The following is a 26,311-nucleotide window of genomic DNA, read 5'->3' on the forward strand; positions in this document are numbered from 1 at the left end:
AAAAAACCATAAAACAAGTTAAGCATTAAAAGCTTGTTTAAAAAGATATGTTTTCAGAGCTGACTTAAACGGAACCAGTTCAGTTATAGAGCGTAAATCCAAGGGCAGAGCGTTCCACAATACCGGGCGGTGCACGGCAAAGGCCTGACATCCCCGTTTCTTATAACGAGAAGAAGGGACAACAAGGGCGAGGTGGCCTGACGACCATAGGGATCTCCGAGGAAAATATCTGGATAGAAGGTCCGATAAATATGCAGGGGCAAGGCCGTGCAGTAGCCAATGGAGAGACGCTAAGATTGGGGTAATATGAGCATGCCGGCGAGTGTCTGTAAGCAGATGGGCGGCTGCATTTTGCACTAACTGCAGTCTAGACAACGATGACTGGGACAGACTGGCATAGAGGGCATTACAATAATCAGGCCAGGACAGAAAGCCAAACTGATGTAGCAGATGTACAGACGTAACCCTTGGTATCAAAACCCTGGTTTTGCTTTTTCTTTGGCCCGGTCTCTCTGTGCAAAAGAATGGGACCTTCAGTCTGGCAGCCACTGTTTTGGACTTTTAGCTGCTGAGAGCTCCACCATGCCTGGCTGTTTTAAGTGACTACCCCCAGTTCGAAAAACACTTCTTATAGCCTTTGCTGGTTGCAGGTGGTCCAGACAAACCATCAAAACATAGAGTAGGTAGCAGACTGCCATGGATAGTAGGGGGTATAGCTGGGAGGCACCATATCCTGTCCCATTTTCACTGGATTTATCAAACAATGTGTAAAATTGTACTTAATGTACCTTTAAGGCTTTTTGGGACAACTGGAGATCAACTTGCTCCAGCCTTCAGTAAAAAAAGACACAAATCTGGTCATTGATAAATTGTGATACAGGTTCCCTTGTGGAAGTTGAAACAAAATCACCTCATTTGCATGCCTAGTCCTTCACTATTTCTGCCCACATTGGCAATTGATTAGTAAATCCAGCAGTACCCAGTGGGGTAGCTTTATTGATCAAGCACATAGATTGGTGGGAACCACAGGGAGGAACACAGATGTGGGCCAGTACATCCAATTATAGAAATGCCACCAGGGAGCAAAGACAACATTTTCCCCTGCTCCATTTAGCTCTACAGGCCTGGCCTCTTGTTAGCCTGCAAGATATCATCTTGATCTCATCATTATCTCATCACACTCAGCTGGTAATGTCTATTTAGGTACTGAGTAAGTGTGGTTCTTGAAATTTCATTGTCATCAAATCATTAAGTATGTAGTGGAAGAACTTACACAGTTGGACATAATTCATAAATCATGAGAACATTACAGCAATTAGCTTAACTACATTGCTTAACTCCACTCACACACACCCATGGTCTTTCTGCACAGGTGTTTTCACTCATTTCCCCCGATTAGGCCTCTTGCCAGGACACTGTGGGTGAGTGCACACTGAGTTCACCTGGCATCATCTTATTATGGTAATTCTGTTAGTTTGTTAAAACAGTATTTTGCCACTAGGGAGCAGAAGAGCAAGCTGTAAACACAACATTGTCATCTTATAAAGTTGATATAGCTAACCTATTAGTAAACAGTTTATTATACAACACATCCAGCAGATACAGCATTAGAAGGTGACTGATATCTGCTGTGGCACCCTCTAACTGCCACAGCAGGGTCAATACCTGAACCAGAAGAAATTTTGAAATCATGTTTGCGTTTGGATAGGGTTCAGGCACATACTATAGTCTAAATAGGCCACAAGATGTGTGTGTGTGTGTGTGTGTGTGTGTGTGTGTGTGTGTGTGTGTGTGTGTGTTAGTTTAAAATAAAATTGCATACTGTGATGTTGTCAACAGCTTGGCCCCTTCAAAATATGACTACATCAAACAAAATAAGTAAACAGCTGTAGAACTCTGCTTTGTTTAATGATCAGAGGAGGCTGACGTTTCAACCTGTTACAGTAAGTCTTTGTCAAAATCAGGCACAAGGGCCATACTAGAAAACTGCATTGAGCTCAGGTCGGGTTTGGAAATGAAATACAATATGCTTGTCAAGTCTGGGTCTAGTTCCTCCACCACACTCTCAGGATTAGGTTGGGTCTGGAAAAAAATATGTGGTCCCATCTGCACTCTAATAGTTTTGGATCATAAGACTGTACCAATAACAATGAGCTGTGGCAATCTCTTGTTCCAACACCTGTCAATCAGCTCTGTGCTTTGATCTTCAGTGAACCGGTTCAAGTAGTGTGTAAGGTTTTGCTTTGACAGTTTAGATTGTTTTAGCATTGGTGATAGCGATGTATTTTGATTTGTACATAAATTATTCATTTGAAAGTCAAAGTGGAATGTTGTCCCTGTCATTCTCACTGTCGTCCCCAGTTCTTTGTCTCTCTTGTTTCCCCAATGTCTGTCACTCTCCATCAGTTCTCCCTGTATCTCTCTCATGTCTCTTCTTCTGACTTAGCCTCAGACAGAAAGGGTGCAGTGATAGAGGGCTCCTATGAATAATATAGTGTTGTTATCACTCTGCTCTGATTCCTTTTAGAATGAAATGGTCTTAAAACATCAAACATTTAACAGGGTTTCTCTCTCCATTAAAGGGAGGTTCTCCTAAAAAGGCCTGGGCTAGTTGCTTCAACAGTACAGCTTTCTATTCAAATATCTTTTTGGATCAGTAGTACATTCAATAGTGTGTCAAAATATTATTTTTGTTTCTGTAATATCAGTTATAAATTATAACATTTAATTACAGTTATTAAAGGAAGATTTTGGTTGATTACAGCTTAGAATGTGCTGTTATGCTTTTGATTTTGTAATAACTTTTAACAGTAATATTGTGTGTACTGACCAATATAAGTGTTAAGAGATGGGAACATATGACATAAAACAAAATCCAGACAGGTAAAGAGACACAAGAACTCAGATGATTTGATGTGTTAGGAACAAACCTGCAGGTTAGTCAAACTTATTTGGAAGAGAAAAAGTAAACATAAATTGTTTTTGAGTTATTTTCTTTAGGGCCTTTTAGCCTTTATTGTATGTCAGACATGGAAAAGAACACAGAAAGAGAGACTTGCTCCAAATGTGGTAGTCAGACCACCATCAAACATGAAGTGTGCTGCCCTGGGTTGTGCCACACCATAACGACTTAACAGTAAATATATGACCCAAACTGTCTGTTTTATGCTTTGATCACAGTTTACAGAACCACTTCTTGCTTTAACTTTGACCTGCTGAGCTTCCTAATGACCATCACCATAATAATAGAAAAATTTATTAGGTTGGATACAGCAGATACAGACAAACAGACCGATACAAACATTACTGAGTGCAACTGATTAATTGAATTTAACCAAATATTGTATTCATATTCTGAAACATACCCGCTATCTTTGTGAAAAATCCCAGAAGCAGAGCTTATCTCACGCATTCATACCAAATGAAACCACTTATTAGCTGTTCACTGTCCTTATCCACCTTTGACTGAATGGTTTGAATTCAACAGGCTCGAAATCTCTCCTTGCTCTAGAACTGTATCAGCCCTGCTTCAGTCGTCCACTATCAATAAACTCCCCTGTCCAAGGTACTCTCAGTTGATTGAGCTGGCCACAGCCTATCTCTATAGCCAGGTTAGAATCATTTAGCCTAATGGCTTTCAGTGGCCATGGCTGATAGTCAATACAGTATAAATGCAGGTGTGTGTGTTTATCTGCGTGTGTGTGTCTGTCAGGTCAGCTAATGCTATCTGGAGAGCAATCCTACGGTCTAATACCCCTGAGGGTTTTTTTTTTTCACTCATTAAAGCACAGACACAGAGAAGGCAAAAAAAAATCCAAATGCAAACAAATACACAAGAATTTCAATTTACCTGAGCGCACACACATAGATCCAAACAGAATGAGGCCAGTCATTATGGAGATGAGAGTGGTGGCTCCTAAGGGCTGATGATATCTGGTTGACTCCCAAAGGAAAGCTGTAGATTGTTAATAGTTATCAAGCTGCCGTTATCTCTGATCATGATACACTTAAGGCCGTGCTGATTCTCACTGCCTCCTCATAATGAGATCAGAGACATACAGTTAGGAGAATCCATGTGTGTGTGTGTGTGTTTTGTGAACGCTGTCTATTTAACAAGTTGTTAGCTATATTATTCTCTCCAGTTTTTCCTCCAGCATAAGTGAAAAATGTTGTATGGGTCTTTATATCAGCAAATGAATGAAAATAAATTTTTCCCATCAAATACAATATTTCTAATAGGCTATAGCTACAGGAACACACACAAACTGCTCAGCTGCACAAGATGTCCTTTTAAGCAATAAATAAGAAAAAGACTTGCAAAAAGCATGAGCACGATTATGCAAAGCAAACTTTATTCCATAACCTGATGTTATGGTAACAACATGCCATTTTCAGAACTTAAAATACAAGGTGCACAAGGTGCACTGAAGCTGTTCTGGTGGCGTGGTGGCTCAACACCAAAGGCACTTTATGTTGGCTTCCCATTTGTCACCTGTATGTACATGCATGCAGTTTGATTTAAAAATACTGCAATGCATTACCTCACAACAATAATGCAATTTAGCTCACTGCATAACAGTTTTTAGAATGAAAACAGTTTTGTCTTATTTTCCAGAAATGAATAGAAGCCAGTGGATGCCTGGAACAGCAAAAACTAACACTAGTTTCTAAAACACAGCAGTAAGGTTTGCCAGTAGCCACTTAGCCTCTGTCAGAAGCTGGTTTGATTTTTGTTGTTACTGTATAGGCAAGAAAAATGTACAAAGCCAATTGCAATACAAAGGATTAGAAAATGACACTTTCATTCAGGCTGTTTTTAAAATGACTTGGAAAGATTACTGGGTTTCTTTCAGGAACGACTGAAACTACCTCATAATATTACTAGATTAATTTTTTTAAGTACTTAAAAATGTGTGGTGAGACCCTGTACCAGACAGACACAAGGCTTTTATATAGTGTATGAATAAAGTGACAGACACACACATGCAGAGCTTTTTTCCATTTGTATGAGTGTGTGTCTTCCTTGAATGTGTCTTCTTCCACCGGGTGTGCTGGTGTCGGTGGCTTTGTGCCGGGGTCTGATTGAATCGGGCACACAGGCAGATTTACATATGTTTGCCATTGTTACGGAGGTTAGTGAATATCATGTAGCAGGCCTAGAGGGAGCTGGCAGCCAGCGGACCTGCGACACACTCTGAATCCTAAGTAGTCTCGCCTCTCCACTACCTCACCACTGTACTCCTTCATGAACATGATTTCTCACTTGCTCTCACACAAACACACTCTTGCTCTCATACACACATGCACAGGGGTTGGGTCGTGGAGTGTCCCTGCTTGGCCAACAAGGGACTGGGAGTGTCGGCCAATCTCTGCTCAGCCAAGTGTTAAATTAGATTCCATTGCCTCTCTGTCAAAGTTGTATGTGTGTGTGTGTGTGTGAGAATGAGAGTGTGTGTCACACACTCATGCATAACTCACTCACAGTGACTGGGTCACTGTCACACACACTGATATTCGTTGCAGAAACTGTTCTCAGGGTAAATTCAGCATGTTTGCAAAAAAAGCCATCCTCATGTTGATGGGGATAATGATAAATCATGGTGATGATGATGTTGCAGAGTTACTGTAAACCAGTATTTAGTTATACTGCAATAATATATGTGATGTTTGTTTCTTCATTGGAGACCTGTAGTGCTCTCATTACACTTCTTTTCCATCTTTCTTCTCTTTTTCTTCTCTCATTTCTCCATAATTAAGGTGAATGGAGAATTTGTGTCTTTTTAATATTGGAGGGTTTAATTTCATGACTGTATTGTGCTATGAATAGGTGGGGGCTATTTTGCACGGCAAATATGTAACAGTAGATTGCCAATACAGTGTTATTATTTAATGATTATACGACCGGCGGGGGATGCTTAGCCTGATAACAGATGAGTATTGATGTGTGTGTGTGGTTGTGTGTGCACACATGTGTGCAGGTGACTGGAATTAGACCTTTGGCTGCCATTTCTGAGGCCGGTGTGTATTTAAACTGACAGGAAAGCAGACAGCACTAATTAATAAACATTATTAAAAAGTCAATGTCAAAGCCAGAATATGAATAGGACAAAGCCCACTTATAGAACAATACAGGTAAAGAAAGGGAGCCAAGAACTAAGGTTCACCAATATCAGTGTCACAGATGTCGATGCAGATGTTTTTGTTAGTGTTCTTGTTTACATTTGGGAATTATTCATCTGAACCTCACAAATGATTAGCTCATGGCTCAGCATCATAAAGCCTGAACACAACATTTAGACTGACTGGGTCTCTGAAGTCCAGTCCTGAGTGGCACTGTTTTCTGAAATATTTGTAAAACATCTTTAGTCATATTCATTTAGCATAAGTAACATAACATCATGGATGAATTACTGAACGGGCCTGCTGGGCATAGGCCTAAGGGGGCCAAGGGATCAGGGGGCCTTTGGACCAGAGCCTCTCTATGAAGTTACTGTTAACATGTCATGTTGGACGTTTGGAGTAAAAATAGATGCAAAACAGCCACAGAGAGGTGCAAATGCACAAAGACATGGAAAACAACCTCACAGACAAAAACAATTATCACATTCACAGAAATTATCACAAAGAAGTGCAAATCAACTAAAGAGAGAAGCAAAATAACTCATAAGAAATGAAAAATGACCAAAAAGAGTCACAAAGCAAGTGACTGCAATTAAATATAAATACAAAATGATTAAAACAAGATGCAAAATTGCCACAAGAACACAAAACAACAGAACTCTCTTTCAGTTTGTGGGTCTTGCTCCTGTGTAGGAGGATGGGGGGGTCTTTTCCATGTTTGTGACCAGCTGCCTAGTGTCTCATAATCTATGCATGCATACAATAGAATGTTGGCGGTGGGCATCTGGCCAGTGTGTGGACTCCTAACATAAGTTGAATCTGTTAGGACTGGATGGATGGTCGCTTACATATTGTGTAGTGTATGCACTGATGACCTGTTGCATCTGGTGTGACCTGGTGGTCAAACTGACCTGTTTCCTGCTTTGTTATGCTGATACAGTATGTACGTGTTAACAGAGACTGCAGATGAAAAAAGTGAATTGTGCTAAAGTTAAGAAAGAGCAGTGTTATTTTTTTCAGTTCCAAGCCTTCATTTTAACCTCCTCTGTCTCAAGACTTTGGATGAGACAACATGTTAAACCTAATTAAAGTGGAATCCAGCAAGGCCAACATTACTTTTTGTTTACTGACAAAATGTCGGCAGTGTTTTGGGTGAGTGCACCCTATGCTTTCCTCCAACCATTCTTTCCCTGCATCTTTTTCTTTCCCTCTGTCCTCCTTTCTGTCTGATGTCTGCAGTGCACATCAATATTAATCGCTCCCTAAAGTACCAAGTTTCTAGCATGTTTACACACTCTGCCCAAAAAACCTGCATAAGGAAAAAGACTGCAGTGTGTTGTGAGCATGGTATGTGTATGTGGTTTGACATTTCATTCACTCTAATTAGGTCTCAAAATACAGTACTGCACTCTACATGCAAAGACTCTCGGTCCCTTTAATGCTGAGGGTTTGCTGGTAGATAATAATAATCACCTTCATTTGGTCAAGTATGTTGCAAACAAGGAATTTGTTTCCAGTACAGAACCAAGGCAGCCATCTGTAGCGTCAGCTCTAACCATCGGGGGCAACTTGGGGGTTCAGTGTCTTGCCCAAGGACACTTCAATATGTGGACCACAGGCACCAAGATTCGTACCTCTGGTTGGGAGATGACTGCTCTACCCCCTGCGCCACAGTTGCCCCCCTGATGTTGTGTGTCTGTGTTTTAAAGTGTGTAAGCCTTTCATTTCTTCAGCACCTTTCTTTGTAGGTTCTCTTTAGCTTTAACATCTCTGTATGTGTGTGTGAATGAGCAAGCGAGTGACTGAGAAAGAAAGTAAGTGAGTGTATCATACATGTGCCTGATGTGTAAATGGAGCCAGAGTCCATCAGACATCAGGCATGACACTGAGCCAAAGGGAAAGAAACTCAATGAGGGAAAGAGAGAGGAAAGAGGAGAAAGATGGGTGGCTGATGCAGAGATAGATGGAGAGAGAGGGGTAGTATGATTTAGCTGATAGGAGAAATCATTTACCAGCACAATTTGTTGACAAGGATCTGGGGATGTCTCAGTGTGTCAGCACCTCAGTCACTTTGATGGATGATGGAAGTTCACTGACTTTAACACTCTCCCTCACTCTGCCTCTGGCTCTCTCAGCCTCTATCACTGCTCCCTCTTTTCTGCTTTAAACCCCAGCAGAGCAAAACCATCTCCATCTCAGCGTGTCAGTTTGGCTGTGCATGTGTGTATATGTATGTGTGCGCATGCATACAGAGAGATGAATCACACATCAGGTCATGATTTAGGCATATTAAAAAAAAGATTTGCAAGTGAAGCATTTTTCCTGCTCTCATGTCAGATGTTCTATTATTTAACTTGCCTGTCTTTGTTCATGGATCATTTGTGGTAAGCATAAGCATAAGCATAAACTTTATTGGCAAGTATTATCAAAATATAAGAAATTTTACTCCAGCCCAATGGCCCCCAATGTGCACAACAATAAAAACTGAATAAATACAGAATATATACAAGCTGAAAAAGCACAAGTTAAAAGAGCAAAACCTAGACTAACTGTTTGTGAGTATAATGGCCCAGGGGAAGTAACTGCATCTGTGTCTGGGTGTTCTGGCGTACAGTGACCTGTAGCGCCATCTAGAGGAGAGGAATTCAAAGAGTTTATGTCCAGGATGTGAGCGGTCTACAGAAATCCTCTCTGCCCTCCTTTTGACCCATGAGGTGTACAGGTCCTCCATGGAGGGCAGACTGGCACCGATGATTTTTTCCCACAGTCCTGACTGTCCGTTGGAGTCTGTTCCTGTCCTGATTGGTTGCCGAGCCAAACCAGACAGAGATGGAAGTGCAGAGAACAAACTCGATGATTCTCCTATAGAACTAAATCAACAGCTCCTGAGGCAGGTTAAACTTCCTGAGCTGATGAAGTAAATCCTCTGCTGTGCCTTCCTGATGATTGCGCTGATGTTGGTTGTCCACTTCAAGTCCCGAGAGATTGTAGAGCCCAGGAGCTTGTAGGACTCCACGACTGAAACAAAGCTGCTGAGTATAGTGAGAGGAGATAGGGTGGGAGAGCTACCCCTAAAATCCACTATCATTTGCATTGCTTTCAACGTGTTCAGCTCCAGGACCAGCTGTTCATCCTCCCATCTGTAGGCCAAATCGTCAGCATCTTGAATGAGGCAGATCACCGTTGTGTTGTTTACGAACTTCAGGATATTTACAGAGGGGTCTCCTGAAGTGCAGTCGTTGGTATAAAGGGAGAACAACAGCAGGGAGAGCACACATCCCTCGGGGGCACCTGTGCTAGTCCAGGTGCTGGATGTGGTTTTCCCCAGCCTTACCTGCTCACAAGCAAATTAGGCATACACTGTGTGCTGGCATGCTTAAGAAATGGCTTGATTCTGTGCAGGAATCATCAAACCAATCTGCAGGTATATGAAAATACTCTCGTCATCTCTGAGGGGCATTGGTTCCACAAGTTTAATGAACTCTCTATCTTCTCTACATCTAGTTTAGAGGACAAAGAGACCATCATCTTAGTTCCCCGGCACACAGTAAATACCACAAACACAACAACACCTTCCTCCTCATCATCCAGACTTTCATTCCCTTTACAGTGCTGAAGCGCAGTGTCAACTCCACAAAGACTCGTGTTGCGAGTATGAATGCAATGATGGATGCCGGCTGCACACACACAGCCGCAGAGGGGCTTGCATACATAGTGACACTTTTAGCATGCAGACCCCATTACCCTGCTCAACAGGATATTTGTTGAGACAAGGACAGTGTACTAAAAATGTAATATTTATTATTTAGAGTATAAGAACCACCCTTTCCCACATGCGCATACTGTCATAGGTGAGAGTTTACCAGTTTGACAGACTGAGGCCAGTCTAATGGCTGTGAGAGGGGACAAAATGGGGCAAACGGGGTGTCAGACCCATCTGACAGTGCAATAGCAACTAAAAAGCAGGAACAATGAGATTAGACAGTGTGGGTGGAAGTCATAGATTAAAAAAAATGTCACTAAGAACAATAAGAAATATTGTTGGAAAAATAATCTCAATTCAAGGTCCCCTTATTTAAAGAAGATGAAGTTTGCTCAGTTGTTGTAGAAGTGTAGATTTTCAAATATTAGGATATAGGAAAGTTTAAACATCTATTTTTTAACTGGTCATAGTAACAAATTTATTAATATAGCCAGTAAACCACAAGAATGCATTTCATTTATTAATAAAAACTAAATTTAAAACCCCTCAACAGGAGATTGTCCTGAGTAACAGAAACTAGTTGAACAGACACCAGGACTTGATGTCAGGACTTTGATTCTTTATTTATCTTGTAAAAATCTAACGCCAGCCATTCTGTGTTGTCCAGTTCTGGATCATTGTGCATGTGAAACAGTTTGATTTGACAATGCTCCTTTTGTTGGCCTGTCTGACTTTATTATAGCAATGTTTGTAACCTGTGTTCACACCAATGACTCTGGTGGATACATGGACAAGACCTACTGTAAGATGGAAAATAGCTAATTATTAGTACTACTATACTTGAAATATTTCTAGTATTTAAAGTGAAAGCAAATGAATTGTAAGAAGTGGTCATACAAGTTTAAACAACTTGAGCTAAGGACATTAAAGAAAATAATTACAGACTGAAGCTTGAAAACAGAGTCACCAATGACTCTCTGCCAGAACCATGTGGCTAAAATCAGTGAGCCATCTGCAAACTGCATTGTTATGCTCAACACCATCAATCTCCATGCATATGAATCGCCAACTTCAATACCGCTATTGATCGGAGAAACCTTTAGAAACAGCTAAGGTCAGAGCCTCTTCTAACCTCAAAAAGTTGTTGTGATTGATTTTTAAATTTTTTAAGCTGTCAAGTTTCAGACAAGTGTGGAAGGAAAGTGGGGTACTAATATGTCAGATGGATTCATCATCATTGGTTGGAGGAAATCATTCTCTGACAGGCATGTAAATTAGAAGGAGCCTGGATGGAGGTGAAAGAACATGATTCTCACCTTAAGGAAAAGAAGAGAAATCACAGCAACTGAAGCAAGTGAGGAATACATGAAGGAAAGTGTAGAAGAGGGGGAAATGAATGCCAACTTGAATTAGAAGCATGGATTTCACAACAGACCTTGTCATTAAAGCAGTATCAGATCATTGATCTTTCTCATCTCTTATAAAGGATATAATTTGCATTTCTTTCTTTTGGACAATGTGTTTTTCATTCCATGCTTGAGTGTTTGTGTGTATGTGTTTGGCAAACATATTTTCACAGAGAAATTTCAGCATGGGTGAAGTGGTTAATGTCATTGTAACCGCTTGGACTCAAGGATGGTCTCAGGTAGTGCTGTAGTTAAGGCCAGCTAAACAAGACCAAGACTGAGGTGTACTGAGACCAAGTCGAGATCAACACCAGATCAGTGCAGTTAAACTGAATTTGATAGTTTCATAGTACTGGCTTTCCTGTGTTTCAGTGACACTAATGGCCATATACTTTATAGGAGTGACATTACTGAATATGTTCCCCAGTAAAAATTCCCAAAAGGTTTATAAGGAGGGGATGAGGAAGAGTACCCATCACCAGTAGTTAGAGCCAAAGTGTGAAAACAGGGTAGCAAAATATATTGAAAAAGCTTGGAAAAAAAATTAAAATAAATAAAGTGTTACAACCTAATCAGCAGTCCTACAGTACATCAGTAACCAAATGAATGCATTACTTGGTACCTTTAGTAGGTATAACAGTTATTCAACTGGAAGAATATATAAAGCAGATCACAACAAATCTGTAATACAACCCAGTTCCCTGTACCATGAACTCTTATGTGAACTTTAGTCCCTTTAACTCTAGTGAAGGATGTTCCTTTGAAATGTGACAAAGTTCAAATGTTCATTTGTTCCCTTTTCCTCAAGTTCATCAGTCTTTAGATCGGCTATGTTTCAGTCATTTAGCACAGTTTTGAGTCTGTTTTGTTCTGTTGTGGTCTGGGTTTGCTATTGGTCTGGGTGCACCCAGTTATATGAAGTCAGAGTCAAGCTGTGGGCTTGAACAGCCCTCACACACACAAGGCCAAGTGTTGTATTTAGTCTTTCATAACCGCTCAACTATCACATGCCTCTGTTAGTATTACTTTATTTTATTATTAATATTCCACCTATACCCACATTGTCTTTTTCTTCAAGTAAGACTGTCAGATTGTCGGAAATCCCATTGCTAAATGATCAAGTGCAAAGGTATTTTACATCCACTCTATTGTACTGTGGTGTTGTACCTGTTCCAGAGGTCCCCACAGATAGTGAGAAATATTAGCCTCATTGTCTGTTTAGACAAGTATTATAATAGACCTTTTTCACAGCAGACATTTTGGAAAGTCATAACAGGAAAAGCACAGGTGTAACTGAAACAGAGCCACTTGATGCAACTGAGCGATCATTAATAAACATTTGTTTCACCTGTGCTTTTCCTCCTGTGGCAAGTCAAAATAGCTGATGTAAAAAGGACTGTAGAAATCAAGCTCAGGCAGGTATTTATTAGTCTCCATTATATTTTAATGCTTTAGAAAAATTTGTCAAGGTCCAGCTACTAAACCAGTCACTAAAAACGAACCCTTATTAATGGATTTTTCTCTTTTTTTCTATCTGTTGTTTTTCCTCTCATGTATGTGTCCATGCAGGGTAACCAAGAGGCCCCAGCTCCCCCTGAAGCCATGGCCCAACCGTTCCCGCCAGCCCCGTATCCCCCTCCACCACAGAATGGAATCCCCACTGAGTACGCCACGTCCCACACCCACCCACCGGCTGACTACACAGGACCAAGCACGGTGGCTGAGCATGCCCTGACGCTGTACACGCCAACACACACACAGAGTGAACAGCCAGGGACTGACAGCAACACCCCCGCCCTCACTGCCAACACAGTAACGGTGGGTCCATAGCTTATATCTACATTAAAATATTTATTTCTCTAGTACTCTTGTACAATCCAGTGCAGTCCAATATAACTTACGACATAAACCAGGCATAATGTAAAGTGTTTTGTTGTATTTTCATTCATTAAAAAGTTGGCACTTAAAAACTTAAAGATCAATGAAGGAAACTTTGACTGATGGTCTGATGGCTAATTTAATTTTCCAAAGGTTATTTTTTCTATTTTGCCCTGCACTACAAAGGGTAGCAACTCTTCACTGCAAACACAAAACAGTGTGTTAAGCTCTGATGATTTACAAAGTCAAATTGTAAAATAAAAATGTCACAGTTCAGAGTCTTTCATGATTTCTTACACTGAGTTCTTGAGAAAAGATAATTGAATTAAAAATAAGCACTCACCAGCTACTTTATTAGGTACACCTGTACAATTGTATGCACTTCAATGCAACACTTTTCAATTCAGTTAAATTCACTTTTATTTGTATAGCGCCAAATCACAACAAAAATCATCTCAGGACACTTTACAAAGTAAAGTCTAGACCTTATTATTATTATTATTGAGGCAAATCCAATAACACTTCCACCTTAACATCTGTGTTTATGAAGCTCAAAATGTTTCAATTTTTAGTGAAATTGTCATAAATGTCTACATTAAATTATATGTTTATTATTGAGGTCTTAGTTAAAAATCTGGCCACAGGGGTTGCAAGCCAGTGACTTCTGTGCCAGTCCCAACTCCGGATAAATAGAGAAGGGCATCTGGCGTACAAACATGCCAAATTTAAACATGCAAATCACCAGTGTGAACTCCATACCAGATCGGTCGAGGCCCGGGTTAACAACGACCGCCACCAGTGCTGCTGACCTGCAGGGTGCTGGTGGAAATTGGACTACTGTTGGTCGAAGAAGGAGAGGAGGTAGAAGGAAGTTAATTGGGGTGAGAGTAGAGGATGCCAAGGATAGAGTTAGGTGGAAACAGATGATTCGTTGTGGCGACCCCTAACAGGAACAGTCGAAAGAAGAAGAAGATCGAGGCCATAGTTAAAGGTAACGTTGTACTGGGTGTATTATAGTGCAGAAAGTGGAAACACAAATTCAGAAACCCAAACTCAAAAACATTTTATTTTTTGTTACTTTGGTTGAGATAGAGATTATAGTGTTCTGTCACACACCTCCTGAAGCAGCCACTGAAGGTGCTGTTCAGGGCACCCAGGGTGTCCTCTAAGCATGAGTGGATTATGAGACAATTGGCCCGTGGGCATAAACATGTAAAAGGCCCCCACCCCTCCAATGTAAAAGTAAGAACCGCAGACTGAAAGATACATAAGTCATTTTGTCTCTCTTTGAGGCTGTTTTGCATCTACTCATTTTTACACCGTTTTTTCTGTTTGTGCTTGTTTTGTGTCTAATTGTATTCCTTTTCTTTTTTGTTACTTCTACTCATTTTGCAGCATTTTTGCTTGTTTCGTGCCTCTTTGTGATCATTCTGCTTCCATTGTGCTTGTTTTGCATCTCTGAAAATATTTTGCATGCAGTTTTATTTGTTTTGTGTCTGTCTTTTTTTTTTTTTACTTTTCTTTGTGTGTGGTTTGCATCAACTCTGTTTGCATCTAATTATATTTGTTTAGAGTCTCTTTGTTGTTGACTTTCTAACATGAAATACTAACAATCAGTTTGAACAGATGCTCCGCAGGTTACGTCTAACCTCTTGGGCCCCTGGGCAAGTGCACAGTAGACCTGTTCAGTAATCCATCCATGCCTGTAAGGGTTAAGGGTTAAGTGCTGTCCATCATCCTTCTCTCTGTCCTGCACCCCAGGACACAACTGGCCTTCTTAATTATGTGATGATACATAGAATAGTTCAATTTCAGTTAAAGGGATTTTTAATGATTTCTATAGACATTCACTACAATATCAGTTAAGTGTGCAGTGCATGAGTTATACTTTCACACATCTCAGACTGATAGCTGTGCAACCTATATCTCAGCTGCATTTCAGTGCAGAACTGCAAGCACACATACACACATACAGGCAGCGCTAAGGATGTCCACAACATACTTAACTGCACCACCACTTGTCTCTAGATGGGGAGTCTTCAAACTGTCAGGCCCAATAAGACTGGAGCATGGTGGGAAGGTATGGGAGTATATAGACAGTGATGGCAGTGTGAGGGAGTCCAGTGAGAGGAGAAGACACAATACAGTCAGCATTACTGGGAGTGTTTTACAGTAACTGTGGAGAGTTTTTCACAGGCTGTAATTGTTACTGTCAAGAGACATAGTTACTGCAAGATAAAGGAAGAAGACACCATAGAGTATACCCATCCACTGTGGCCTAAAAGAATCTACTACATATTTTGTCAAAAAATATACTGTTATAGCAGCATATTAGGTTGTACTTTGTTGGCTTTTTCACTGATAATTACTATTAGCCTATCAGCCTTGTCTCTGACCTCCCAGCATTGATATAATTTGATTATATAGTGTATATCTTGCAGAACTGCTTTTATAATACACTGGGTGTTTCTAGAAAGAACTTTACAGAATCCAAAGTTCTTCCAAAAAATCTTTTATTTCAGTTCTATTTTCTACAAAGAATGAAGCTAAGGGCATTTGTTCAAATGTTATAGTTAAGTATATTGGGAGTTTGGACTTGTAAATGTGCACCCAATGTGCAGCTGGAACACCAGCGTCCTTGCTCACTGAATATGGTACTCTGAATGATATAAACAGTAGCTGCCTGCTAATTGGAGCTAGCTTGGTCCACTGGTAGGTACTCACGTCACTGAAAATGTTGGGGCAAATTTCTAAATTGGCATGATTTGAATAGACTGATCATATATTTATCAAAACTTAATAAAGTGGCAAAAATTATAAAAGGTTTGAGTCTGGTTCACAATCTCTACCATCACAAATAGCTGGCATGCATTCTGGGATACTTGGCTTCCCCAAGTCCCCACAACTCAGCTCCCAAAGCAACCTCAATAAAATGGCCAGAGCAAGACCACTTCTGTTTTTATTTTCCTGTTTTGTTTTATGTGCACTTGGCTGGATGCAGACTGAATTGAACCAGTGCTTGGGCTGTGGCTGATGATGTTTAACAAGTCAGCAAAAACACAAGTACAGAGAAGAACACATAGTGAAAAACACAAGCACCTGACATCACGGATGGAACTTTGGTTGTGTGACAAGACATGAATGTACAATTGCTCTAGAAAGTAGTAAGTCTACAACACAAAGAAGTGTGTAAAATGTGAAGGGCTCTGACAGAGGAGATGGTCACCCCTGTTTTTGCCTAAAGATAGTCTCTGGTACTTCTGCTTGAAGACCTCTGACCTCTCTCCAGTGGATGCTGTGAGTAATGTTGTCACACACATCTGATTTCATGTGTGTTCAGTCACATATCCATTCTGATTCACTGATGTAGTGTTTCATGCAGCTGTCACATGTAATATCATTCACATCCTGGATGTGAAGGTCATCTCTGAACACAGGGGTTATCATTTGTCTTGACTTATTCTAGGGGCTCAAAGTGGCTGTGTAATACTAAATCACTGGAGCAGTATATACTATAAATTATAGTTGGCACCCCATTACTTCATTGTCTCCTTGCTGGTGCTGGTGGTCTGTACATGTCTTTCTGTGGTTGTGTGGACAAATTTTAGTTCATCACCATCACTCAGGACATCTCAGCATTGTGAGAATATTTTCCTGGTCCTTACAACTTCTAAGGGCTGTTTGAGGTGTTAAGACTTTTGAGATTCACGTTACAGTTAAGTTTAAGTTAGGTTAAAGGTTAGGCATTAAGGTGTGATGGATAAGGTTAGAGTAAGGGACTAGGAAAAGCATTATGTCAATGAGCATCCTCACAGCTATAGAAAAACCAGTGAGTATGTGTGTGCGTGCGTTGGTCTAATCCCTGGTGAGAGCAGGCTCAGTAGCTGTCTAACCATGTGTAATCTACCTATCTGGCAGCACTCCTATCTGATAGCTTCCATTATAGCCCAAGAGGTACGCTGCAGTGGCACTGCTGAGCTCAGCAAGTCACAGTTTCACACACAGGCATGCATGTTCACTCACTAATGACACATTTGGGAGATTTATCTGGCTTTGTAATCAGGTGCTGTTTGGGGCAGTTTGGGCTGCTTGAACAACATAAGAAAAGTTTTGTTGCATAGATTAGTTTTGTATAGTTTTTCCTCCACGCAAACACAACAGACACACACACCACTGTTTCCCTGGTAACAGCGAAGAAGCTCAGGCTGCCTGTGTATGATAATGTTCATATAATTATTTTCACTTCCTGCCTAGCTGCTCACACACCATGGATGGGGGAGACAGGACAACCACAGAGAAAGAAAGAAGAGCTGAGCTGGATTTTAGCTTTGTGACAGGGGAAAATATAGGGTCACAGCCTTAAAAGTGTTCCATTCCATATCACGCTACATATCTTACTAAGCTTGGAATAAAGCAATATATTAGCATGCCCTGTGTTGTGTTTACTGAATCTAAATCTTCTCCATATACAACATAGTTTTTCAGGCTTGCTAATGCTAACATTTTGCCCATGCTGGTAACAGGCTACTGTGGAAGTGCATATTGCAGTCACCAAAAACAAACAAACAAAAAAAGAAGATTTTATCTCCTAATTAGTATCTTATACTGTAAGTCCCTGGTAGGCTAGTGGTTAAGACGCAGCGCTCTTGCTTCTGCTGCGGCCCAGGTTTGAATCAGGGTTGCGTCAGGAAGGGCATCCGGCATAAAACACACGCAATGTCAACATGTGAGTCGTCAGTGTGACGATTCGCTGTGGCGACCCCTTAACGAGAAAAACCAAAAGTGACTTTCTATGAGATAATTATTCAAAAATATGGCCATGGATGCAATGTGCTACATGTAGGCTGCTGCAACTTGGGCACCATTTTTACCTTGCATTTGTATATGTTTAAGAACATTAAGTATACCGAATAATTACTAACATTTTGTTGTTGGTATGTACTACTGGATGTACTAACAACTATCATTAAATTACTTTTTAATACAGAAGAAATCTTAAAAACCTAATGATTCTCATGCAAGTTTTGAAGCTTTCCAATTACTGCCCTAAGTACATGCATGCAGTGAGTTACACTGGCTGCAACCAAGCAGCAACACCCAAAGCAGAGAAATGAAGTCATTGTGGAAGTGCCAAAAGCTGCAGTTCCTCAAAAAGCTGCTTGAGGGTGCCTCTAAAAGGGAGTCAGTCCCCATAGACTCCCATGTTAAAATGCCCAACTTTACAGCAGAAATAAACATACTGTATTTATAGCCTGGTACAAAAACGGTTTTGGTCTGTTTAACTAATTTGCCCTTCCATGAACGCTGTACAGGGGGTGAACTTGTTTATAACTCATCTGTTTAAATTATACTGAGACTAAACATTATGCATTTTAAGGGTGTGGCCTCTTTGAGTGACAGGCAGGGAGGGTTCCACTATATGTGGCTGGCCGCTAGCAGTCTAGAGAGCTCCAGTCACACTCCGCCCCTACCAATATAGGGATGGCCAGTCTTGGGCTTCAAAACTGCTCTTCAGAAAACCAATGGGTGGTGTCATGGTGGGTTTGTTCAGCTCTTATATATAATCAGTGGCTGCAACTCAGGCCCTATTATTTAGCCAAAATATGCTTAGGTTTTGAAAGCTAGATCAGAAATATTAATCTATAAGTAAAACGGACTACAAATAAATACTGCACTGAAGCTCCAGAGAAGTCACCAGGTGGCTGCAAGCTCCAAATGACTGATAATATTGGTCTGTAAGTATTCGATGTGTAAATAAGTAACTGTTTGCTAAAATTTTGCCATGTTTGTGATGATATGCCAGTTGTGTTCACAGCCTATTTCTGCTACCCCAAAGTGGTCTACAAAACCTGTAATTTCAGATTTGATTGTTATTAATAAGATTTTCAGTGCAGTAGATGTTGAAGTGTAAAGGCGGAGGGGCAGGGCAACCAACTGGATAATCACTACTGTGTCCACAGCATTGATCTGACCTGCAAGACCAGCCTCACTGTACAACACACTGTAGTCATTGAAATTGAAGTATTTTGTATTTATTCATTTATTTATTTATTATAAACAGAGATTCCAGAAGTGATTTAAATGTATAAAGAATTAGATTACTAATAGTTCAACTAGTGCTATACAAAACCAAATATATTCACTACACATACCGTACATGTGTATACAAAAAACCCTGTCTTCATTCTCATCAAAGAGGGACATCTGATCATAAATGTTTTATCTCCATGATGAAGAGATTTCCTCTTTGTTGAATGTAAATAACTGTAGTATAATTTACAGTAATTTTGTGTTATGTTTTGTGGGTGAGGTTATAAAAACATCACAATGCATTTTGTGATCCTCAGTTTAGTCCACATTGACTGATGTGGTGCTGCTTGTGTGAAGACTTTTGAAAAGGTGAAGTCAACATTGACAAATGTGTGTTACCAAAACACTTTGTGTGTCTATCTCACACACAAAGACAGCTGATTATTGCTGCATCCCCTTTAGTGGAACACTCTGTCTCTGCGTGTGATGTAAGGCCATTATCCTGACTTGCCTGTCTTTGCCATTTTACTGTTCTCTCTTCAATCAGCACTTAGCCTGCATGCATCTCTGAGCTCTCCATGTTGTTCTCCATGCTCTCTCTCTTTCTCTGTGAGTGTTTCTCTCTCCCTCTGTTTATGTGAATGGCGCTACATTCAGCACTTCCTTTTTATTGATCAGGCAGGTTTAGCTTACATCATCATTCCATGTTTTTTTTCATTTTTTCTCTCCTCATCCCTTCACCACCAGGTTGTTCTGATTCATTAGGTAAACCAATTCTTTCTGCTCTCTCTCCTTTTGGCCTCACTTTGCAAATGACACAGCAGCGCAGTTTGAAACATTCAGGGACAGACAGATGGTTACAACTCCCAGAAAGGGTCTGTTTTTAAGAGGTCAATAAGGAGTCAAGAGGTAGCTGTTACAATCATGTCATCTGATATTTTATCACATAATTGTAACTTCAAAATTAACACCAATAAAAAAATGAAAATAAAATGTCAGGCCAGGCCATCTTATCAAAAGGAAATCTTTAACAGACTGACCCATAAGTAAGTTAGTTAAATAAGTTAGAAGAGTTGCAACAGTGTGGGGTTAAAAACAGTAACGGGTCATGTGACTCATGCAGCCCCAAACAGCTCCAAGTAGGTGATTAACAGCAGGATTTATCAGCAAATTGCTATTTTTAATGACTTGAACAACACTGCAAACCAGTTCTGTGTTCTGTTGTTGTAGATAGCTCCGCTAATTTAACTAGTTAGCTAGGTACCTAATTATTATAAGTGGCCCAATATAATATTTAATAGTCAAAAAGGAAGAACATGTGTATAAATGTTTGACACAGGTCATTAACTTAAACTGTCACAAGTATAATTATTGCTATTAATTTCTACTTCTTACTTCAGAAAATAGCAGCCAAGTCAGTGTAACTCTATGGTGCTGCTCCCAATTTTTGGAACTTTTTGACATTCCCATGGTCCGCCATTACTAAAAGAAACAGTTCTTATAGACTCAGAGGAGATGTTGTTCCTCTCCTTCTTAATCTACTTTGTTGGTAGGCATACCAGACATATGTTGTCATGGTAACAATCATAAACACACATTTATGATTACGGAAGCATTCTAGTTTCATTAGATTTTGATACATAAGCAACTTTTTACGTATAGGCACAACACTGCTTGGTGATGTTTAGGTTGAAATAAGCACTTCCTTAAAGTTATGGGACCTTCATCACTGACCTCGTCCTACTGCTGACCTTATCACTTTCACTGGATACTACTACTGTATGTATCCATGGTACAACTGATGATGAGGAACAATCAAGGGATCAGGTGTAGGGCCCTGCTGAGCCTGTCATATTCTAGTCAAACAACAGGAATCTGTCCTCATCTTCATCTCCATCTGAGAGGAGAGGCAGGCTTAATGGCAACTGAGAGAGTAATCAGGGTGACACTAGGGAGGATATCTACTAAGGTTTTGTGTCTCATTTTCTGGTGCTAAACAGTAAAATTGCATGTGTTCATATTTACTAAGGAGTGGCAGTGTGGTTTTGTGGCATAGAAACAGCAGAAATGCAGCACCTCAGGAACGTGCACTTTTGGTCTCATGCAATATGTATTTTGAGGTATTCTTATTCAGGGATACAAAAATCAGGGAGGAGAGAAATGGAAATGGAAATTTAAACAAACATTCACAATTTACCTCTGATGTGACAGAAGGGACTGCTGCTGAAGTTTAACATCAGCTGTATTCAGTACTTTATTGAATGTTTGTTGCGATTTACTGGCACATACTCACAAATGACTGTACGATACTGAAAAGCTCTATTGTCCTGCAGGTGCAGTGCCAGAGTTTATGCTCATTAGGTGGCTCAGTGCAGTTTTGGTCCTCTTTTTTGACTGACATTGCATTTGTGTTAAAACTGACTTGGACCACCTCTTACAGTATGGCTGATGCAGAGGCAAACATGCAACACACAGGTCCCTGAAATGCACTGTAATGTGAAAGAACAGATCTTTATTCTTACAGTGCAAGCCTGTCTACCACACTGGAATGTTCTGAAGCTGCCCTTAAATCTCAATTTGTTGTGGTGGGAGCAGGCCAGGCAAAGTACCACGGAAATGTTACAGCTGACCCGTATCTAAACGAGGAAGCAGGACTCAGGGAGATGCAGGCTAGAATGTTCTCTTACCTGAATCTCCTGAGGTGCCTGTTAATTTATAATTGTCTGGGACCCGAGTTGCCTCAAAATATATATTTGGAATCTATTGCTTTCCTGTGTTCCCCTAGTTGCCACTCATTTTGGATCATAGACCCATTTTTATTGGGTCACCAGTTGGCAGAGTAAAATGCATAACAATGCTATGATATGTGAATTCATTTTCCCAATCAAATTAGAAGATTAGATGATTTGTTCAGCTCAGATACTGTGTGCGAGGCTCTCTCTTTCTGACTGATTTTAATTCTAGGCATTTACAGGCAGGAAAGACTCCAGGCCTTGGCCCATACCTAAGCTGATGGTCTGTTTTGCTTCAGCTAAAGACAGCCATGCAAACTACCCCAAGTGCAGGAGGACCAGGCTCTGCTATCACACCGTCCTTTACAAACAAACTAGATGTGGATATCAAAAGGACCTAGCCACGTGTCCATGAATACGACTGACCCAAACCCCTTTTCCTCGTGACTTTATTGCTTTAGAATACACATCTTCGACTCACACCTCTGACCTTAGACAATAAGTTTGAATTAACCCAAAAAAGTCCAAGACCTTTGCTTGCCTTATCTGATTCCTTCCTAGGAACACTCAGACACAAGAACTTCCCTGTCTCCACACTGTAATGTGGCCTCCCCCATAAAACTAGCTCAGAACCTTTTCTCCTTCTCACCTCTTAGGACAAGTGAAAATATTAATAGGACTTAAATGTGAAATTGTGTTTTGATTTCCTTATATTAATGATTGTGTGCTGGTAATCGATTGCCTTTGTCTTTTATTCTCAAAGTTAACAGTTCTTTTTCTCTCCACAGAAAATCCACATATGAGTTTCATGTCAAATTGTGCTGCTTAAAATTGTCTGTTTAAATGTTATTTGACACTCTGGTTGTATAAATGTGTATTTCAAACATATCAGCCATGGTGGAGGAAGGTATGTACAGCATAAACTAAGTAAGGCACACTAATTCATAAAATGCGCTTAAGAGAATGTCTCACTCTGCGGCATCTGTAAGTTGGGTATAGCTCTTTTATAGTACACCCCTGCAGGGTCAATCCAGAGCTCGTTGTTATCACACCAGAATCTCAACCAGTCAGAAGACTGCAACTGGCAGACTTCTGAACCAGTAGACAAAGTCTTTGCTCAGGCTGTCGCATGCCTGCACGAGTCATTGCCACTCCTCAGCAAGTCTTCAGGAAACAATAACAAAAAAATTGCTTGGGCAGGTGATAGTGGTGTGGGTAGAACAGTCATCTCCCAATCGGAAGGTTGAAGGTTCTTGGTGCCTGCAGTCCACGTGTCGAAGTGCCCCCCAAATGGTTAGAGCCATCAGTTGAGTTGGCGCCGCAGATGGCTGCCTCGGTTCTGTACCGGAAACAAATTCCTTGTGTGTAACATACTTGGCCAATAAAGGTGATTATCCTTAAATGTCTGAGCCTCCGAAAGTGTTTGTTTCTTGTCTGCATGTTTTTTGTGTTTTTGTATTAAATTTATTTGTATTTAGATTGCATGCTCACATCACCACAGGAAGTGCCTTTTTTCTATTTAGCAATGTAAGGTGATTTTTTAAATCTATTTTTGTAAAGCAGGCAAACTGGAAGCGACCTGAAGTAATGTAATTCTTGAATAGCTCTGCAGCCGAAGTCTAGAACAAGGAAACTTTTTGTAACAAAATCAAAAGTAGATTTTAAGTAAGCCAAATTATTTGTGAAACTCCAGACACTATCAGAGCAACTATCAATTCCAATTCCAATTCCAATTCCACTATTTAATGAGGGATACCTTCTGAGCTCCCTCTCGCAACTATCAGATGAGGGATACCTTCTGAGCTCCCTCTCTAAATGGCGTTCTGGAATTTCAGACCCTCTGCAGACCTCTACTCTGGCCCATAGGCTTTAGAACAAAGGCGGCTTTCCCAACCGGCCACATGGAACCTCCAGAGCAAATGGCAAACTCCTGATAACAGCTAAGTGACCTCATGGCTAATAGCTGATATTTCTCTTAAAACCGTAGTCTTCCAATTTTGCCATATAAATCACAAGGTTTAGATCTCAATTTAATCTAATTCTAGACTCATCTTCCGTCATCGCCATCGCTAACAATAGACTGTCCTGTCCATCCCATAAACTCAGTCATCTCTGTGTAATGTACCATTTGAATTGCCTTTCTCATCCCAGTCATTTTCCCTGTGTACATAATGTAAATAAATTTATTTAGACTAGAACTGGCTATTTCTTATGTCATCTTTGAGTCTGTCCTATTTTCAGTCAATCGGTCAATGTTCTGAGAATTCCAGAATGATCAGATCAAGACTGAATTAATTACTCTTGTTAACCACTTAATCACAGTGTGATGGTACTCAAACTATCAAACTATCTGGTGCCCTAATCTAACAAGGTATTGAATATTAAATATTAATATCCATGTTCAGAAGTGTAGTCATTTCCGCTACAGTGGTTACTGAGGGCAGTCAGTGCAGAACCTTTAAAACAGATGGAATGTTAAAGTTAATGCCAAGTGTCTGCAAAGAAAGTGCAAAAATTGACTGTTTGGATGTAAATGGGTCAAATAAGTATATTGCCTATTTATGTATATTTTTTTTATAAAATAATATGACTGGGCTGCTCATTTCTCTCTCGGCATATTGTAAGCATACAGTTTTTTTTTTACCAAACACTCACCAATTGTTTTTGCTACTGTATAATAATTGGTAGCCCAGCAGTGAAAATGTCTATTAAATACTGACTGTATCATGTAAACATACTGAAAATAGAGGAGGAGAGAGAATGAACTGGCACAGATTCTACGTTCTATTGAATGTTACTGTATGACTGAAGTAAATTAGAGACCTGTGTATCAATGCATATGATGTTGCAAAAGATGTTGCATCACATGAAATAAAATGAATAACAGGTATTTTGCATAATACACCACACATGTAGTTGTCTATGTTAAGGAAGGTCTGTCTGTTATGTCCATTCTGATGATGTTATACGTAGTCTAATGAGTATAACATCATATTTCCTGCTGCTGTCAGACAGTCCCAGTGATGTTTATTTCATACAAATTTGTTATATGGTGGTGAGAAATTTAGCATTACTCTCATCAATTTCATTATTGCTGTACTTTTATACTTAAAGAAATAAATACATTTCATATAGGCTACATTTTTAATTCAGGGTTTGTTGCGTTTGTTATCAATAGTTTAAAATTCAGACATTGTAGCAATCTGTGATGTATTTTTGTGACTTTGAGGTGTGAAACTGTTTTATATAAACATAATGTGCTTCCAAAAGGTGATCTACATGCTGTGAATGAGCTCCTGTCAAGCTACAGTGCTACCCTTCACTTTGTTTCTCTCCTTATTACAGGGTACGCTTTGGTGAAGACATGTCATAGGCTATTAAGTGTCTTTCTTATTCCTCTTAGGCAGCTAAGATAGGGGGAATATTTCAGTAATAAAAAAAAAATTCTGACCTGAACATTTAAAGCTACACAGAGTTTTAACAGGTCTGTCTGATGCCCACCTGTCCTTGTCTTTCATGCACTTTTCAACTTTCTGAATATTTTACCATGTTGTCCTGTTAGTCTTCTTTTATTGTACTGCATTTTTTTATTTCATTTTATTTTTTTGTCATTCCAGCCCAATCTGGTTTTCCCTCTCACATGGGTCATTTTTTACTCCTCTCAATTTTTTTTTAGCATGATAGGAGCTAATAAGTGTCATACGGTCTGTTTCCCTGCAGCAAGCAGAGGAGGTTGTGCAGACGGATGGCTCCCAGCAGCTCCACCTGCAAACCAGTGATTCGTCTGAGAAGCAGCAGCCCAAGAGGTTACACGTCTCCAACATCCCTTTCCGTTTCCGAGACCCTGACCTCCGGCAAATGTTTGGGGTGAGATGACAACTATACTACACACACAAACACATTTGTTTCCATTCCTTGTGGGGATTTTACACTGACTTACTCTCATTTCCTGGAGAATTACCCTAACCCCCTAACCATAACTAATACTTGCCTAACCCTAATCTTAAACCAAGTAGACACCCTAAAATTCAATGATTTGCATGGTGGGGATTAGCATCTGTTCCCCATGAGGAAGGTGGGTCCTCACAATGCATGTGTGTAAACAAGTTCTGGTCCCCATAATGTGGGTAATTCTACACACACACAAAGAGACAGTAGCACAACTTTACTGCACTGAGCTGTCATACACTGCAAAACAATCATACTGTATATATCCAGTTGAAGTGCTGCTCATCTTCCACTGCTTTACAATATCCCTTCTTCCAACAGTAATGAATGCAGTCCAAATAAACTAATGATAAATTCAGTACTATAATTGCGAAAGTAAATTAAAAGTAAATCACAAATAGGAGATTCAAGACAAGCAAGATGGCATAAGTCTTTACTTCACTTGTTTTTAGTACAAAGTTTTATAGCTTAATTTTTATGCACATTGTAAGTAT

At 40.1% G+C, this 26,311-nt stretch overlaps 1 protein-coding gene across 7 annotated transcripts in view; it reads left to right on the forward strand.

Annotated features, from left to right (window-relative positions):
* LOC109968637 (RNA binding protein fox-1 homolog 3-like) overlaps positions 1 to 26,311 on the forward strand; it is a 644,376-nt gene that overhangs the window by 506,875 nt on the left and 111,190 nt on the right. For all 7 annotated transcript variants that reach the window (XM_020615037.1, XM_020615034.1, XM_020615039.1 and 4 more), the window contains 2 exons: positions 12,799 to 13,047; positions 25,590 to 25,736. In XM_020615037.1, coding sequence (XP_020470693.1) covers positions 12,799 to 13,047; positions 25,590 to 25,736 — 396 coding nt within the window. The remainder of the gene's footprint in view (positions 1 to 12,798; positions 13,048 to 25,589; positions 25,737 to 26,311) is intronic.

This window comes from Monopterus albus, unplaced genomic scaffold (genome assembly GCF_001952655.1).
Source record: "Monopterus albus unplaced genomic scaffold, M_albus_1.0 scaffold156.1, whole genome shotgun sequence".
In the NCBI taxonomy this organism is placed as follows: domain Eukaryota; kingdom Metazoa; phylum Chordata; class Actinopteri; order Synbranchiformes; family Synbranchidae; genus Monopterus; species Monopterus albus.